Source organism: Aspergillus flavus, chromosome 1, assembly GCF_009017415.1.
Source record: "Aspergillus flavus chromosome 1, complete sequence".
Classification (NCBI taxonomy): domain Eukaryota; kingdom Fungi; phylum Ascomycota; class Eurotiomycetes; order Eurotiales; family Aspergillaceae; genus Aspergillus; species Aspergillus flavus.
Window position 1 is genome coordinate 2,992,180 of NC_092406.1, and position 16,462 is coordinate 3,008,641.

At 48.7% G+C, this 16,462-nt stretch overlaps 5 protein-coding genes across 5 annotated transcripts; 1 reads left to right on the forward strand and 4 right to left on the reverse strand.

Annotated features, from left to right (window-relative positions):
• The first annotated feature begins 50 nt into the window (after nt 1-50).
• F9C07_1070149 (uncharacterized protein) lies at nt 51-1,839 on the forward strand. The gene has a single exon (XM_041284124.2). The coding sequence runs from the start codon at nt 212-214 to the stop codon at nt 1,577-1,579; it is 1,368 nt and encodes a 455-aa protein (XP_041140844.1). The 5' UTR covers nt 51-211; the 3' UTR covers nt 1,580-1,839.
• A 260-nt stretch (nt 1,840-2,099) lies between these two features.
• On the reverse strand, nt 2,100-3,568 carry F9C07_1116 (extracellular cell wall glucanase Crf1/allergen Asp F9; the record flags this gene model as incomplete). The annotated part of the gene is made up of 3 exons (XM_041288406.1): nt 2,100-3,065; nt 3,129-3,409; nt 3,481-3,568. 3 exons carry the CDS (start codon nt 3,566-3,568, stop codon nt 2,100-2,102), a joined length of 1,335 nt encoding a protein of 444 aa, XP_041140843.1.
• Nucleotides 3,569-7,785: 4,217 nt separating this feature from the next.
• Nucleotides 7,786-10,082, reverse strand: F9C07_2279415 (putative glutathione oxidoreductase Glr1). The gene is made up of 3 exons (XM_041288387.2): nt 9,267-10,082; nt 8,369-9,201; nt 7,786-8,309 (listed from the first exon to the last, which is right to left on the reverse strand). The coding sequence occupies exons 1-3, from the start codon at nt 9,686-9,688 to the stop codon at nt 7,876-7,878; spliced, it is 1,689 nt and encodes a 562-aa protein (XP_041140842.1). The 5' UTR covers nt 9,689-10,082; the 3' UTR covers nt 7,786-7,875.
• Nucleotides 10,083-10,516: 434 nt separating this feature from the next.
• On the reverse strand, nt 10,517-12,518 carry F9C07_1118 (putative MAP kinase; the record flags this gene model as incomplete). The annotated part of the gene is made up of 2 exons (XM_041288386.1): nt 10,517-10,897; nt 10,968-12,518. 2 exons carry the CDS (start codon nt 12,516-12,518, stop codon nt 10,517-10,519), a joined length of 1,932 nt encoding a protein of 643 aa, XP_041140841.1.
• A 2,169-nt stretch (nt 12,519-14,687) lies between these two features.
• On the reverse strand, nt 14,688-16,287 carry F9C07_2279417 (uncharacterized protein; the record flags this gene model as incomplete). Its single annotated transcript, XM_071510368.1, has 3 exons — nt 14,688-15,455; nt 15,745-15,861; nt 16,079-16,287. The coding sequence occupies 3 exons, from the start codon at nt 16,285-16,287 to the stop codon at nt 15,431-15,433; spliced, it is 351 nt and encodes a 116-aa protein (XP_071365771.1). The 3' UTR covers nt 14,688-15,430.
• Nucleotides 16,288-16,462: the final 175 nt, after the last annotated feature.

Genomic DNA, 16,462 nt, shown 5'->3' on the forward strand with positions numbered 1-16,462 from the left:
CCCACTTCTCTTCTTATCGTTCGTCAACAATCAATATACACAAACCTTATCGTCGAAAATAAGGGTCTTTGCAGTCCTTCCTGCTCATCCGAAAGTTATTGACCCTTTGTTTACGCATCCTGGCAGCTTTTATACGCCTCAGATGTGCGCTTGGTAGTGTGAGTCCTTCGGCTATATAGCAACTGAGAATCACCCTTCACCTATCTCATCTATGGCTACGAATTCCCCTCGTCCTAAGGATAGTTCTATCCTGGGCGAGTCTTGGATAGTGGCATCATCTTCCCCAGACAAGGAAGAGCGACCGAATAAGAACCAGCCTCCTGAAAGCCCAAGTCAAAGCCGTCACCTAAACAAAGAAGCTGGTCGTCAAGAGTGTAACAATGGGTGCGACTCGATGACCACATCGGCCTCCTCTATATCAGGACCCGAGCTCATAATGCCCTCAATATATGAGACGCCTATCGCGGAGGGTTCCTGGGTTGCGCCGGATGTGCGATCCAAATCAAAGACCGCGCATTCTCTTAGGCGCCGACATAAAGCAGCGCGCGAAAACACACCGCGAACAGAGAAACATGACCTGGACATGTCCAAGGAGAATGACTCCTCTAAACAAGGGCCAAGCACTAGTCAGGTAGATGAGAAGCTCTCCCGTCCAAAGTCAGCGTCAAGGTCTAAAACGTTGCAAACACTGATTCGAACCATAATAAACATACTACTTGTCGTGGCCATTTCGCATCTGCTCATCATTCCCGAAGTAGTACAGCAGTATCAGACTTTATGCACGATAGAAGCTATTTCCACTCTGTACCCGGCCAGTTGTATTCCACCTTACCCCCAGCCTCAGACCAACCATCACCGTGCATCCCGTTACGATACCGTTGTATCCTCTCAAACGCGGCTAGAATCCCTATTTAATACGACTCTGCATGCAATGACCCCGCTATCAGGCACGTTGAAGCAAAGCGAGTCGAAGCTCCGCTACATCGAGACGGAGCTAAAGAAGGTGTACCCGGGCATGAAACACGAGCTCGACCTCGAATTTAGCGGCTGCTGGGAAGCCACCAGAGCCGCCACCAAGAAATTCGATTCCCTCAAAGTTGACATCCGTTCTGCGGTCGACAATTTGATCGCGACCAACGGGGCAACGGCGGCAGGTGACTCACAATCCGCCGCTCAGGGCGCCCGGCTATCGACGCAAATGTCGTGGCGCGAACAGTACCTTGATCAGCTGACTACCCGCATGCAGAGCAAGGCTGACTCTTTGTCCAACGATCTCGCCACACTAGATGACCACCTAGAATCTATTAGCAGCATCTTAGCTCGTGAAATGACACAGTCATCGGCATCTTCAGGCACGACAGACTCCGCTGCGGAGTCTCCTGGCGGTGGACTTCGGGCATTCGTTGACAAATTACCTTCGTTTTTCCGTCCAACAATAGATGGAGAGAACCTAATTCGTCCGGATTTGTCGATATCTGAGCTCTTCCAAGACGCTGCGGAGCAGCATCGTCCCGTTGTTGATACCGTGCGACGATTGTCCTCAGAGTTACAAAACTTACAGAAGAAGAGGGCATACTGATGTGCTTAATTGTTATGTTCATGTGATGTGTCTCAATGAAGAAACGATACCCGATAAAGTGGGAGCTTAGGAGTTTGAAGACGATTCAGGATACGAGTCATCATTCGGTTGCTTGTTGTTTGTTTACATTGCTTGTTTATTTGGTGTTGATGATTGGATGATTGGTAATAACGCTAGTATACGATCCATGTTAATGTTATCTTTCACCTTCAAAAGAAAAACATATAGTAAACGTAAAAATGGCAGATACAGTTACTTGCATACAACAGATTGTTATGAATTTGAATTGGTATTGTTTGAATCCACCCGAGCTTAAATATAAGCTAGTAAAGATTCTTCTTCCTATAGTTAGTGTGTGTGTGGTATGTATGTACCTAAGGCTACAATTAACGATACATGAATCAGCAGGTCATAAAAAGGAGCGTGGTCTCCCAAAAGCGTCATAAATCCCATCCATTACAAAATCCGCCATGGGGTCATTAGGTCAGTAAAACAAAAACAAAAACAAAAACTGATCCAATCACAGCTGCAACATGGCGGTCATCAAGCCCATGACCGTCATGAGGCCCATGAAAGATCCACCGTAAGGTGTTGTAGCGGAGTTGGAGAGAGGAACGGTGGATGTAGCACCAGCGGCCGAGCTAGAAGCCGAGCCAGAGGCAGATCCCGCGCCAGGAGAAGATCCAGCACCAGTAGAAGATCCCGCGCCAGTAGAAGATCCCGCGCCAGTAGAAGATCCAGCGCCGGAAGAAGACCCGGGAGCAGAAGACTCAGTCGTGGATGCACCGGTGCTCGAGCTGGACTCAGCAGTGGTGGAGCCAGAGCCAGTTTCCGAGGAAGAGCCGGTGGTAGTGCCGGTGGTGGTACCAGTGGTGGATTCGGTGGAGTCAGTGGTGCTGCCGGTAGTACTGCTGGTAGTGCTGGTAATGAAACCAGTAGGAGAGGTTTTGCTGGTGGTGCTAGACTCGGTCGCGGGCTCGGACGAGGACGCGGATTCAGCGGTGGACGAGGTGCTGGAGGTGCTGCGAGGCTCAGGGGATGATGAGCCCGAGCCCGAGGTCTTGACACTCTGCCAGGAGCCACTGTTGTCGGAATAGGTGTAGGAGTCGGAGGGGGTATAGTTCACAATGTTAACCGACTTGACATACATAGTGAAGGGGGCTTGACTGTAGTCAGTCTGGCCACCAGCCCATTCGATGGTACCCGGAGCATTGTCCGGGTCACCACCGGCCCAAATGCCCAGTCTCAGGCGCATAGGGGTCTGGGGGTAGCGAGAACCACCCTTGGCGTCGTTGTAGTTGAGAGTACGCACGACATTGCCGTCAACGGACCAGGTGGTCTGGTCCTTGTTCCAGTCGATGGTGTACGTATGGTAATCAGCCTGTGGAGAAGCCATGTTCACAAAAGTTGCACGGTCATAGGACGAAGTGTCGCCCTTGCCGAAGTAATTGGTCTGAATTTGAGTGGTGTCACCACCGAGGGCTTCCTGTGAATCGCATCGAGGTCAGTTAAGAATTCCTTTTACCATGTGGAGAAAGAAGCAACCTACCCAGTCAATCTCATCGAGGGCGTCCGACTCTAGGACAATGCTGCTGACAATACCGGTTCCCGGCGCAGCCTTCATGACAACCTCGACCTTACCAAACAGGAAGTAATTGCTGGTGTCAATTGTGGGCGCATCGCCTTTCTTGGCCAGAGTAAACTCAGCGCCCTGGCCACCGGTAGTGACCTTGCCGGCGGTAGTTGTCCAGCCGCCGAGAGCTCCATCGCCGGTGGTGAAGTCCGAATTGAAGTTGGAACCCATACCCGGGTTGGGCTTGCAACCAGATTCTAGTCGTGCATGTCAGCTCCGAGAACTATAGAGAGATTTGCTACGAAAGGTAGACGGGGCTAAAACATACCCTTAAGAGGGTTGCATGCCGAGTAGGTCTGGGCTGAGCATAGTGGGAGTAGTGCAGCTAGTGTAGCTGCAGCGTAGTTGAAATACATGGTGCCTGAACAGGTCAATGCGACCAGCGAAAGCAGCTCTGCAAGAAACGAATGCGAGGCGCAATCAGATTTCTCAAAGAGAGTGGTTGAGACGGGCGAGCGTCTAAATAAGGCGGGACAATGACAGTGGTTCTGACGAAAGAAAGACGGCCCACAGGCGCGACGATCTATGCTAAAGAATGACCCGTCTTGCAGGTAATAAAGACGGCAAGATGACGACCTCGTTGCTAAGGAACGAAGAGGGGAGGGCTATAGTTATAGCTGCGAAGCTACCGCCAAGTAAGGGTTTACTAACTTTCCCAAAACCCCCCTCAGGAGACAAAGAGTGGAATAGCGGCATCCGCCCTGAGCAATAGTTCGGCCGAGGGAGCCACAGGATGAAGCGTCATTGGAGGCGGCGGCGACGGTGTCTCCTCTGGATCGAGGTTGGGAAGTTTCTTTGGCGCTTCGTCCGAAGGGCCCGACCAAAGCTAGTAACTACTAACCAGAGAGTCACAAGTCACGGTTATGGAGCCGAGTGTGGTCAGACAGTGTGATTGAACGAATGCGACCGGATAAGAGAGCCACTTTGATCCAGCGGGGGCCGTGCAATGGGGAAAGGGTTCTCGATGATAGGCGTATAACGGCATAGCCGTATGCACCAGGCGACGTGGACCACCTTGTTTCTCCACCGACCTACCTCTCATTGCGCATGGCCAACTGGGGTCAACACCACAGCAAACTGCAAGCGGAGCGCTTGAAGAGGGAACCGAAAAAAGCTTAGGCCTTTCGGTGTCTGACTTTCCCTCAGCCCCATCCTTACATGGGGGTTTGTTGATACCTTCTCTGTTCGACAAGACTAAGTAGTAAGTGTGCTAAAAGCTGCACGTATGTCAAAATAAGTCCCGTGTCTCACTCCCACTTTTAGCCGGCGCAGTGTTACATTCGCCAACCACCTCGTGTCGGCTCGCCTACAGTACGTCCCTTTTGTTTTGCTTTAACAGCTTGTCTCACTATCAATATAAAAAGAAAGAAACGAAAATATACACAGAAAATTCAACCTTATTACCGCATCCAGATCGTTCCTCGGTAACTGCGACGTTTTCGGAGAACCCTTCAGAACCTGAGCCAAGGAAAAGGATGTCGGTGGCGCCAAGGCAAAACTTATTGCCACTGTATCCATCAGGCAACAGGTCAAGGGAAATGCTCAATGGCTGACGACGCAAGTTGATCAGCACTGATCAGTATTAAAGGGTCGCTGAAAGTGTCGCAGCCCAGAACGCGCCATTGTTGGTCAACGAGAGAGGTCGAAAGGACGAGACCGATCGAGCCATGGCTACGGGTACCTGCTTGCCTCTACTGCGGCCTGTATCAGGGAATCAAGTTTTGTTCCGATGCTCCTGATCACCTTCCATATCCGACTATCGACCGGGCGCAGTTTGAGAGAATTTCCTGAGATCCAGCAAAACGGGGTGCTACTGTTCCTTGGATCCAAGCATTTCACCAGCCGAAGAAAGAAACTAGACAAAAACGAGAAAGACATGTCTCACCGCACAATTGTACCCTGCTAATCTTGAATCTGTCCTAACTTCTGATGGCTTGAAACCATCTCAAGCCCACACTCCACAGCTTTGAACGCAACTGTTCCCAATGGGAGGGACCCACTGATAACGCGCACACACCGCAAATGCAATGGAAAAGACCGAACCACCGATTAGTCTAAGACAAGATAGACAGAAAAAGGAAAACTGAAAGAACGAGTAAAAAATAGAAATAAAAGTAAAACAACCCAAAACAAACAGAAATGAGAGATCATGGGATAGTTAAGACAAGTTAGGGTTACTCCGAAGTGACTTTCCCCCGTACTTGACACTAACTACTGAGTACAAGGTCAGTTTTGTGTACAGTTACATGAACTGATACGAGACTATTAGTCTCGTGATGTAGTATCGGTCCCCTCATTCCTAAGGAAACAATATAGATTAATTTAAACACCATGCAATGCAACAAGGCAGGGAAATTAAAAACAGTATGACATGCGACTGCATGATAACAATCCACTACGTAGCTTGGCGGACCGCAAGCGAACTTAGGGAAGAGTCATGGAAAAGCCGGGGCGCCAACCCTCGGAATCGAACCTACTCACCCTCCTTCCTTGGAGATCATGTGCGGGATTGTGCACAGATGTACAATTCCACGTGACCCTCCAGCAAGCCTTGCTGCCTGATCTGGTCAAGCCACCAAAAACCAACCTCGGCTGACTAAGGAGGGTTCCCCGCAACCCGTGACGAAATCAAGATCGATGATTGATTGATTGTTGAGGATCTCCAGCGTGTTGGGCGATCATCAACCGCCACGTTGAGTACCACACTTCCAGGAGTCTTCATCAGTTGATTTCCCCTCCTTTTCCCGTGGTGTGAACCTCCTTTTTCTCCTTCCTCTCTTCATCTCTCCATGCCACCACAATCACTTTAGAATATGGTTCACAAATCCGCCAAATCAATCTCACGCTCCAGTACTTCTCGTTACGTTGTTACTGGTGCTTCGTCAGCCTCGTCTGATCCAGATATGGACCGGAAAGTCTACATTCCGCTCTGTTTCTGCCTGATCTCCTTCGCTGTCATGGTCTACGTGAATTGATTCGAAATACACAAGCGAACAAAGAAAAACTATCACATCACATCCATGAAACTTATCGTCCCGCTTCCCAAAGCAACTACGAACAGAGTATAGACCAGCATGATGTCCAGGATCGAGCCCTCGAGCCACATGTGCCCACCGCTCACCGCCCCACCTCGAGCGGTTCGACACGGCCATCACCGAGACAACGCTCCAGAGTACGATACTCAATGCCCAACTGCATCACTCCAGTACCACAACGTATCAGGGACTTTTTATCGATCTGGGGACGTACAAAGTACAATGTCCCGTTACACTATACGAGCAGCCAAGAATGGTACCAATCGAGTTTTAACTACGATACATCGACCCTTGTTGCTCCAGCGACGCGAGTGAAAAACCTGCAAAATTGTTAACTTTCAACAAATTGACCTTCGTGTTCAACGCACTTAATCCGACATGTCTGGAACATTATCGGATAATGTGCCCATACCCCCCTGGTTTTGACCGTGCCGAAGGCAGCTCTGAGGCAAACCTTCCCCGGTCGCATTACTTGCTGGGGATGCGCAGAGCAAATTGGAATATGCGTGTTTACAGGGATATGCATATAGTGGATACAAGCCACTTTCTCTAAACTATCTCTCCTTTGTTTCCTTTTTTCCTTCCCTCAAATTGGTTCATCACTATACCCAGAATTATACTATCACATACGATCATTTCATTTTCCTCTATATATTCACATTTAGCAAACCAAATATACTTATCTTGGTCGCACATATCTCGTATCTACTCGGGTAGCATAAGCGCAGCGTATCATACAATCCATCCAGTAGATCAAGTATATATATAAGGTTATCGTGAGACAACAAACACACAAAGCCAACTGCGCCCCAATCCCCAGCCTCTTCACTAGAAAGCCCTATGTCCTCTCAGCTTCCTCTACACCAAGATTCGCCTCTGCAAAAGAAAGAAAGAAAGAAACAAGTCCTTGCACCGCCAACAAGTTACACAAAAATGGTCCCCGTAAACTTCGATAGTGTATGACAGATGATCTGAGTAGATGGATCTAAAGTATATTTTGGATTATGTCCAGCCTCCGATTGTCCTGTGAGGCATTACACAGTCGCTTCTTGGTATTTACTTTTTCTTGATTTTCTTCAATGCCGTAGGTATAGTATTGGAGATCATCCTGTTATTGGCGGACTGCCTTCGTATTGGGCAATGAGGAAGTTCCACCCTGTTTCCATAGCATCTGTTGTACGAAAGGCCCTGTGCTTATCATCAGGATAGAAATAAGAGCACCTACACAGGTGAAGTGCCTAGACAGGAAACAATTATCAATAACTAGTCGTTGGAGTGTTTCCTACGGGCACGTACTGAAATCTAGTCCGCCATAACAACAGAAAGCAACCTAGAGGTCCCCTGCTGGCAAGAACGTATAGATTGATTTCCGAGAGTGCTGACTCGGACTGAAGGGGTCTCAATATCGAGTCTCATATCATGTAGATGGGCTGAGGATCTAGATCCATAGAAGTCAACGTGCCAGACCACATGGTCAAAACAACGTTGTAGTTCTCACCCTGGCAGATCGTATTTACTAGGCTTATCAAACTATAAGGTACTTAACCTATGAAACGTTTCTCTTTGAATCTAGATCATAATGTATCCTATACAACTCTACCCGTCTATCTACTCACATACAGTACACTTTACCGCAAAGTCACCAGCTCCTCAGCACTGGTAGGGTGGATCGCAACGCAGCTGTCGAAATCGCGCTTGGTGGCGCCCATCTTGACAGCGACACCGAATCCCTGCAGCATCTCTCCAACGCCGAGTCCGAGAATGTGCAGACCGACCACCTTCTCTTCCGGCCCAGCGCAGATAAGCTTGAATTCAGTCGGGTTCTTCTTCTTCTCCTCGGGGGGAACAACGTCGTAGTACATCGCGGTGAACTTGGTGTAGTAGACCTTGATCTGGTCGTCGCCGTAGCGTTCGCGAGCCTCGGGCTCAGTGAGACCAACGGTACCGACTTCGGGGTGGGAAAACACGACAGTTGGAATGTTGTCATAAGAAAGCTTGGAGTCCTTCAGCTCGGGTGGTCCGAACAGACGGTTGCCAAGTTGGCGGCCAGCGGCAATGGCAACTATTTTCATCAGCGATTACCCCAACGCAGTCAAGTCAAAAAGCGGGTCATAAGCATACCGGGAGTCAGCTCAGCGTGTCCAGTCACGTCACCCAGAGCATAAATACCATCGACACTCGAGTTCTGGTACTCATCGACGTCGACAAATCCAGCGTCGTTCAACTTGACGCCTGGGACGTCGAGGTGCAGGTCCTCAACTTCGGGCGCACGGCCGATAGCCCATAGAATCTCGTTGACCTCCATCTCCGACCCATCGTTTGAGATCAGCTTGAGAAGCTTGTCCTTGCCCTTTCCGTCCCGCACGAGCTGCACTTCCTTAAGGCCCGGGTGGCCCTTATGGACGGTGATGCCCGCAGCCTCGTACCGCTCAGTCATGGTCTTCTGGATCATCGGGTCGAACTTGCGAAGGAAGGTCTGGCCACGGATGAACATGTGGGTGTCAACGCCAACGGCTCCCATGACACCCGCCAGCTCGACAGCAATGTATCCGGCGCCGACAACAGCGATCTTAGGGGGCAGTTCCTCAATCTCGAAAAATCCATCGCTAGTAATTCCGTGCTCAGCTCCCTTGATGTTCGGGAGCTTGGGACGTCCACCGGTGGCGATCAGAATGTGAGGCGCAGTGTAGCGTGCCTTAGTGCCATCATTGTTGGCAACCTCAATGACCTTAGGCTCAACAAAGCGGGCTCTGCCGTGTACGAGATCGATACCCTCACGTCCCCAGTTCCGTTCATAAGCGCCATTCAACCGCTTGACTGTGGCGTCCCGGAGCTCCTTGAAATGACCGTAGTCGATCTTGACGTCCTTGGGAATGGTGTATCCGTAGTGCTCGGCAATATGAAGTGTCTCGTTGACAGTTGCAAAGTTCCAGGTCATCTTCTTCGGGACACACCTGCACACCGCGGTCAGACATTCCCATTTTAACCACCGACATAGCGATATGGGCAATAAACCTACCCGACATTGACACAAGTTCCACCCGAGCGTCCACTCTCCACAATCAATGTCTTTGCGCCATACCAACCGGCCGCTCTGCGTCCGCTGCCGCTACCACCACTACCACCTCCGAGAACGATATAGTCATACTGCTGGGGCTCCACGGGAGGCATCTTGTTCGAGTCGGGCGTCGCAGACGTCGACGAGAAGTGTCGGTTGAGTAAATCGAGACGTGTGCCAACGGCAGTTGAAGCAATGGAGCTCGAGGAAGAATCCAGAGCGGCTCTTGTTGGAGTTCCGCTAATAGCAAACCGGTTTGCAGCTGTAGAGATAGATTTTCTTCCAATTACCTGGAATGCGATCGAAGGGGACGACACAGGTCGAAGAAGCCGGTTCTTGAAAGCCTGAACTGGAAAGGAACGGGAATAAGAGCGGGGTAGCATGGAGGCTTTATGTTTGGAAGAGTAAGCGGAGGAGGGGTGGAGGAACTGCAGGAATTATGTCTGGCGGGGAGTCTAGCCGCGAAAAGCTTCCTTCGGTCAGTGACGGATTCGATTGTGTATGACGTCGAATCACAGCGGCACCTACCAATTAGTAAGATATGACTAGAATATCAGTCTGCATCCAATTGCGCTCCGAGAAGCTCTCTTGTTCAGTCGAATTCTACTGTTGAGAAGGTGAACGATCAAAAACTTCTCTCCAAACACCGAATAAACTACCCCCAATCGCCGAGTTCGGGATTTCATCATCATCCTTGGAGGCCGGGCTAGGCTACACGTGATTCAGCTGATTGCTAAGCAGCCTGACAAAACTATCTATTATTAATTCAAAAAGGGACCAAAAACAACCGAGTATGGTTTTTATTGTTGTTGTACAATGCTAATTACATAACATCAGAGTCAGATAACTAACACTGGTGGAAGATTGCTCCTCGGTAGTCGTTATAATAAAAGCCATGGCGTTAAATCACGTCTTAATTCATAATACATGAGAAATTCCAAGATACTATGACGACATCACCAGAAAGAGTAAGTTGGTTCATACATGCTGCAAGCTCCCGCAAAGACAAAGCCGAAGCTGATATAGGACTCATGTCGTCGCGCATGACCCTTATACCGGAGAGCTGTCGGCAAGAGGCGCCGGCGCCAGTAAGTCTTCAGCTTATCTGTGCACTTCCCATCCGCCCGTTAACCCGGGACTCAAGGCAGCGGGGGATATATGCATGCATATGCCAAAAGAGGAAATCTAAGCCTAAGTTCTGTGTTTCATCATCAAGGTTGTACGGAAATTGAGGAAGGATCATCAAGAAGAGGGCTGCCCGGAACAGCATCCAAGGCGACAGCATGTAGTGCCGGCTTATTAGAATCATGCAGAAGGCCATTATTGCGACGCTCCAGCATCTCTTTAACCCAGTCGGCGACCTCCTTGTCTTCAGTGACAGAGGAATGGGTGACCCCAGCCGAGGCAGACGTATCATCGCCGCCCGACTCCTCTGGTGGGCGCATAAGGGGCGCAATCCAGGGGTGTCGGAGCAACGTACTGTACGAAGGACGATTCTTGGGATTTTTGTCTAAACAAGCACGGACAAAGGAATGAGCTTCGTCAGAATATCCAGACTCCGGAAGTGTTGGTGGCTCTCCGTGAACAATAGCCTGGTCGATACGAATTAGCATTCGAACTACCTTTGAAGGGGAAGGACGAAGTAGTAAAGGATATACTCACGTGCAGTTGACTGAAGATGTTGTTAAAGGTCTCCGGAGGATATGGATATCGGCCAATGGCACATTCAATGATGGTCAACCCTAAACTCCAGATGTCACTTTGAACACTATAGGTCCCGCCACCGCTTGCTCCGGATTGCTGGACTCCGCCGCCAGCGATTCGCTCTGGAGCCATGTAGCTCTGACAACCAATGTTTGTCTTGGCAATACTGGCAACCAGATTTCCACTAACTCCGAAATCACAGATCTTGATCTGTCCTCGCGAGTTAACGAGAATATTCGTGGGTTTAACATCGCGATGAATGATGTTGTGATCGTCTTTGAGTGTTTTCAGTCCCATGACAGTGGATAAGGCCATTTTACGGAGGATGTTCTCAGGGACACCATCTTTGTAGATTTTGTCAATCGACCCACCATCCATATACTCAACGCAGATGTAGACAGCTCCCTCCTGGAAGAAGGCACCGTAGAAATCAATGATAAAGGGCGAGACGCAGCGATGAAGAATTTCCAACTCCATGATAATTTGAGCGAACTTGTTTTCATCCAGCTCCAAGCGGATCTCTTTCATGGCCATGATGACCCCAGTAAGATTATCCGTGACCCCATCGGAGCCAGACGCTTCGGGCCCTGTCGGACGACTGACGATGCCTCTCAAACCCATACCGGGTTTTCGCATATGTGGCCGACTATGCCGGACCTTGTACACTGTTCCATAGTTGCCCTTGCCCAATTCATCAAGACGATCAACTTCGTCCAGCGAAATGCTGAACTTGTGCCCAGATGAGAACTCAATTCCGCCGCCATGCAGAACTGCCTTGTTTTTGAAGTTCAGTGTCCCCGATTTAGTGTCAATGAACTCGGAATATTTACTGAACGCAGTCTCGCCGGTTCCTTCAGTTCCGTTGGCAGGAGACTGATTTCCAGCAGTGCCATTGGTGCCGGTGGCATCGGATAGCTTGAGTCCAGGTTTCATCCGTTTCGCAGCAAGGCCACCCGGCTTCGCGGAAACGGGGCTCGGTGATGAGCCGGGAATTGATGGAGACGAAACCCAGTTTTTGGTGTTCGGGCGAGCTACCGGGGGCAGTCGGCCGGCGAGAGCTCCCGCCAAAGGACCGTTAACAACTGGGGGGGATTGTCCTCCTGGGCTCGACAGACCGGCTGGGGGCATCCCCGGGCGGGGAGTCTTAGGCACGGTTCCAGTTGAAGCCGCATGGGGCAAAGTCGGGGGTGCGCCTTGCCGAGAAAGAGAGAAAGCCTTCATCTTTGCCAAAATATCCTGGTTTAAGCCCCCTTGTGACGCACCACTCATGGAGCTCATGGAGGCCTGCGGACGCGGAGGTGTGCCCGCGCCTCTTCGAGCTGCACTGATCTGGCCCAAGTGTGTCGACGATGCAGTAATGCCGGGGATTTTATCGGTCGGGCGCAAAGAAGGCACTGAGGCGGGGGGAGTGGTCACGGAGGGGGAGAGGTCGTCGTCGGTAGTATCGGACTTGTTGTCTAAGTCCCTCGAAGGTGAGACCCCCGCTACAGGATCGATTTCGGATGCCATTGTGTTGAATTAGCGTACGAGAAAATAAAAATTTGAAATCAGGGCGCAATATTCAAAGTGCCGTCCCCAATGGCTTCAAGCGATGTCGCAAATCCAGGCAATGTCAGTCATGAAAGGACGTGACAAAATATCGTAACGGTCGGAACGCGCGAGGTAGAGGGATTCAGTGCGTCTTTGTCGTGGATGGCCCGATCCCGCGGAGGAAAAGGTGATTTGATAGTGGAAAGGCAGAAACGTTTCGCAGGACGGCTGGAGATGAAGGTTTGTTCTCAACGCGGGGCACTATTCAAGCCATTCCCGGAGGAGGAAGGATAGATAACGAAACCGAGTATACTGAAGCACAACACCTAACCGTTCGAAAAAGAAAAGAAAGAAAGAAAAGCAAAAAGAAAAAAATGGGTCTCCTAACACTGCTTAGCTCGAGCTTGTCAGCAACAAAAATAATATGAAGAAGATAGAAGGCATAAATCAAGAATGGGAGCGAGGAGTGGAAAATAGGGACTAGACTGAAGAGTGGGGAGCAAGAATACGGAGAAGTTCGAATGGCAGACAGATGGGGAAGTAAGAGGCGAATATCTGGTTTTGGCAGCGGAATATCAAGGGAGTGAACATTAAAAAAAAAAAAAAAAAAAAAAAGAAAAAGAAAAGAAAAGAAAATGGTATCTGACCTACGACGGTATAAGCGTAGCTTCCCACTCTCTTCCCTGCTTTTGTTTGCTGCTAAGGGATGTAGTTCAGCCAATGGACTATGTCAGGCAATATACTACTAGGAGTATTATGCTTTTCGCCGTAGGCGAACAGAATCCTTCTATGACTTTGCTTTTCTTTTTTACCTTCCCCAGTTCAGGTACTACTTAGCTATCCTTACTAGGGTCTTTTATTTTCGCCAATGATCGGCGGACATGCCAGTGTAAGTAAATTTAAACGGACGCACGCACTAAGAACGCAAAATTCCCACGGGTTGAACTTGTGGCGAGCAACTTTATGTCGGCCTAACCATGAGAAAATAAATTAATTTTGCCACTTCGCACGCCCGATAGTTCGCCGAGTGGATGTGTGCAGAGCATTTCAGGCAGGTCAGAACTTCATTTTACGCAATATTGATACAAGGCGGAAACGATTGAAAAAACGGCCGTCAGCTGATACGAAACGAGATTCAACATTCCCGCAGGAAGTACAGAATACAGAACAGAAGAATAATATAATATATCTCGGCGATCAAGCATGTGGCGAAGTCAGGCAGCGTTTCGAACAAAAGATACCAAAATATTTCAACAGATAACATCCCTTGTGTAACCGATGAGATTTGCCCAACATATCCCAAAAGTCCGACTTTTCTTTCCAAACCCCCCACATCGTTGCCAACGTTCTCTGCCGACAATGAGGTCATCGGTCCAGCTCTTATATTGATGATCTACATCACATCGCATACCGATACCTCTACTAGTAGTACTTAGTATACATTCTACAGTGTCTACTTTCTGTTCTGGCACGTGTGGTCAGTCAGGTACGTGCCGAACGCTTGAATATTATTGGACGGGCCACCATTGACCCAATGAGATCTGATACACATCGTGATTTAAGGTTGTGGGTTTCAACGTCTTCTGGCTTTAATCCACTCTATATGTATTACATGTATGTATGAATATACGTGTGTGCAGAAGTACATAATAGGAGAAGCATCCTACACAGTACAATATACTACTAACAGCATACCCTTTCTCATCTTCAGTATATCCGCTAACTGCCAGTACTCCTGTAAGCAGATAGTTATACTTTTCAATGATATTATTCTATTCCAGGTCGCCTTCAATTTTTGCCCAAGATTGCCCCTTCCACGTGTCGCATGATCCAAGCTGGTTGTTATACTCATTTGCTAAATAGGGATTGTCAACCAGGAGTAGTAATCATTGGCAGTCATAAGATATTTCGTATAATAGCTTACTCTCCGTAGAGAATGGCAGTCTAATTTGACACATTACAGTCCTGAAGATGAGCAAACAATATCACTTACACTTAATGGATCTCCGAGCGTTCTCCTTACAGTGAATAAGGGGCTGTGTATTGGACTAGGCCAATGTACCAGCACAGCAGTGCTCAATATTGACTCATCGAGTAACCTAGAATTTTTTGATGTCGGATTGTTAACCGCCGTGTTCCCGATTGTTAAATCCATATCTGTAACACTAAACGACCGACGCGAAATCTCCGCAATGGCCGAGAGTCTATTTGGCAACTTTCTGGGTCGAGAAACTTTGGTAACATCTCCCAGCTAAGGGGTCCTTTCCATGAGCTTTAGACTATTCCCAATGCTTCTTTCGACGGCGAAGATGATCAGGCCATAAGCGTCGGGAACTATGATATAGATGGTAATGTACGGTATTCGGGGATTGCCGCCTGTCAAGACCCATGGGTAGTCCTACGCAGGAATTATATCCGTCCGTGGTTGAAACCGCTTCTGTCGGCAAATTGCGCTATTCAGGCCAAATCGAGACTAAGTCCTAATGCGTTGACTGATACTGCTACCGACTCCAGTTGATTCCACAATCTTAAGTCAGTTAAGCATCCAGTAAGCTACTGCAGTCGGCCAAATCAACATTTCTCTTGGTCAGCAAAAGTACAATATTCGTTGACGACGATCCCCAGGCTTTCATGTGCCCACTGTGGCGTCAGCGAGGCGGAGCGGCTACGTTGAATGGTGTCATTTGTGGTAATCTGGGGATGATTGGCGGAGAACAAATGTTTCAGAAGCTGTGATCATCACGTCTTCAAAGTTGGCTTCAGCTCCTTATCTTACTAGCTGCCGCCTTGGGAAATCCCCAGAAGGCCAATTAGGGAACCATGGGACCGGGCGTGCGATAAGCCAACAAACCGATTGCTAACTGGCGGGAGTGGAGGAAGAATACATCACCTCATTTCCTCTTGAACTCATGGGAGCTGAATGTTCATCGTTGGATTAATCGTTTCCCCTAGTGAATTTCGGCTTCGAGAATTGCCGAGAACGGGTCCAAAATTTCACACTACAAATCCTATGAAATTGCGAGGTTGCAAATATGGTTTGAAACTTGGAGTGACAAATGGGTATAACTACATCGTATTGAATGACCGTCCAAGATGATGCGACTATTTTTCCTTGCGTGATACCACTCTGGTTATCGGTCAATGGGCAACGATGGTGATATCGAGGTAAGAAATTTCAAGAGTAGCTCACGCAAGGAGAACTGACAATGAAGCAATCTCTCTTGGCGATAGACCTCGTTTAGGTTTGCAGAATATGATGCCTATGAAGTCAAATAGTGGCTGTGGTCTCTTGGAAGTCTTGGTGCCGAGACAGAGTTGTGCTCTGAGTACCTTGTGCCACACCGTCCACAGAAGTACCCCTTTTGTAGTAGAAAGTAGAGTATCTAAGGGACCTTTGTAAGCTAACAATTTAATCGAACCCAGAGTTTTTTTTTTTTTTTTTTTTTTTTTTTTTTTTTTTTTTTTTTTTTTTGGCGCAAAGGCACCTCCGTTCCTATTTTAATTCGAAGAGGACAAAGAAACAAGGAGTTGATGCGAACAATGACGATATCGTGAAATAGTCTAGAGTCTTGGCGTGCTTTTGCTTTGGCGATCGATCGTCCTGGTATCGCCCAATTAGAACAGTGAATGAGGCACCGTTGTCACCACACTTGTTCCGGGTGGAATCACCATTGCTGCAAGCAAATAAGGTCTCCCCAGCTGAGATTGCCGAACACTGCCACTTCCAGGCACAGGCATCTCTTATCATTCGGGAGTACTTTAGTAGCTTCAATATTCTTTCTGGATCTTCGAAACTTCTTCTCGTGGTGATTTCCTCCACTTCCCATTTCGCCTTGAGCTTCCGCCTACCCCCTTTGCTTAGAGCTGCAACCTTAAATTTTTAAGCTCCCCAAACTACTCAAAACTCCCGGATCTCCCGTGTC

Coding starts and splice junctions, on each gene's coding strand:
- F9C07_2279415 (XM_041288387.2), bottom strand. CDS start 9,688: ATGCTACCCCGCTCTTATTCCCGTTCCTTTCCAGTTCAGGCTTTCAAG. Junction 9,202..9,266: donor GGAACTTGTGTCAATGTCGG/GTAGGTTTATTG, acceptor CGCGGTGTGCAG/GTGTGTCCCGAAGAAGATGA. Junction 8,310..8,368: donor ACACGCTGAGCTGACTCCCG/GTATGCTTATGA, acceptor TGATGAAAATAG/TTGCCATTGCCGCTGGCCGC.
- F9C07_1070149 (XM_041284124.2), top strand. CDS start 212: ATGGCTACGAATTCCCCTCGTCCTAAGGATAGTTCTATCCTGGGCGAG.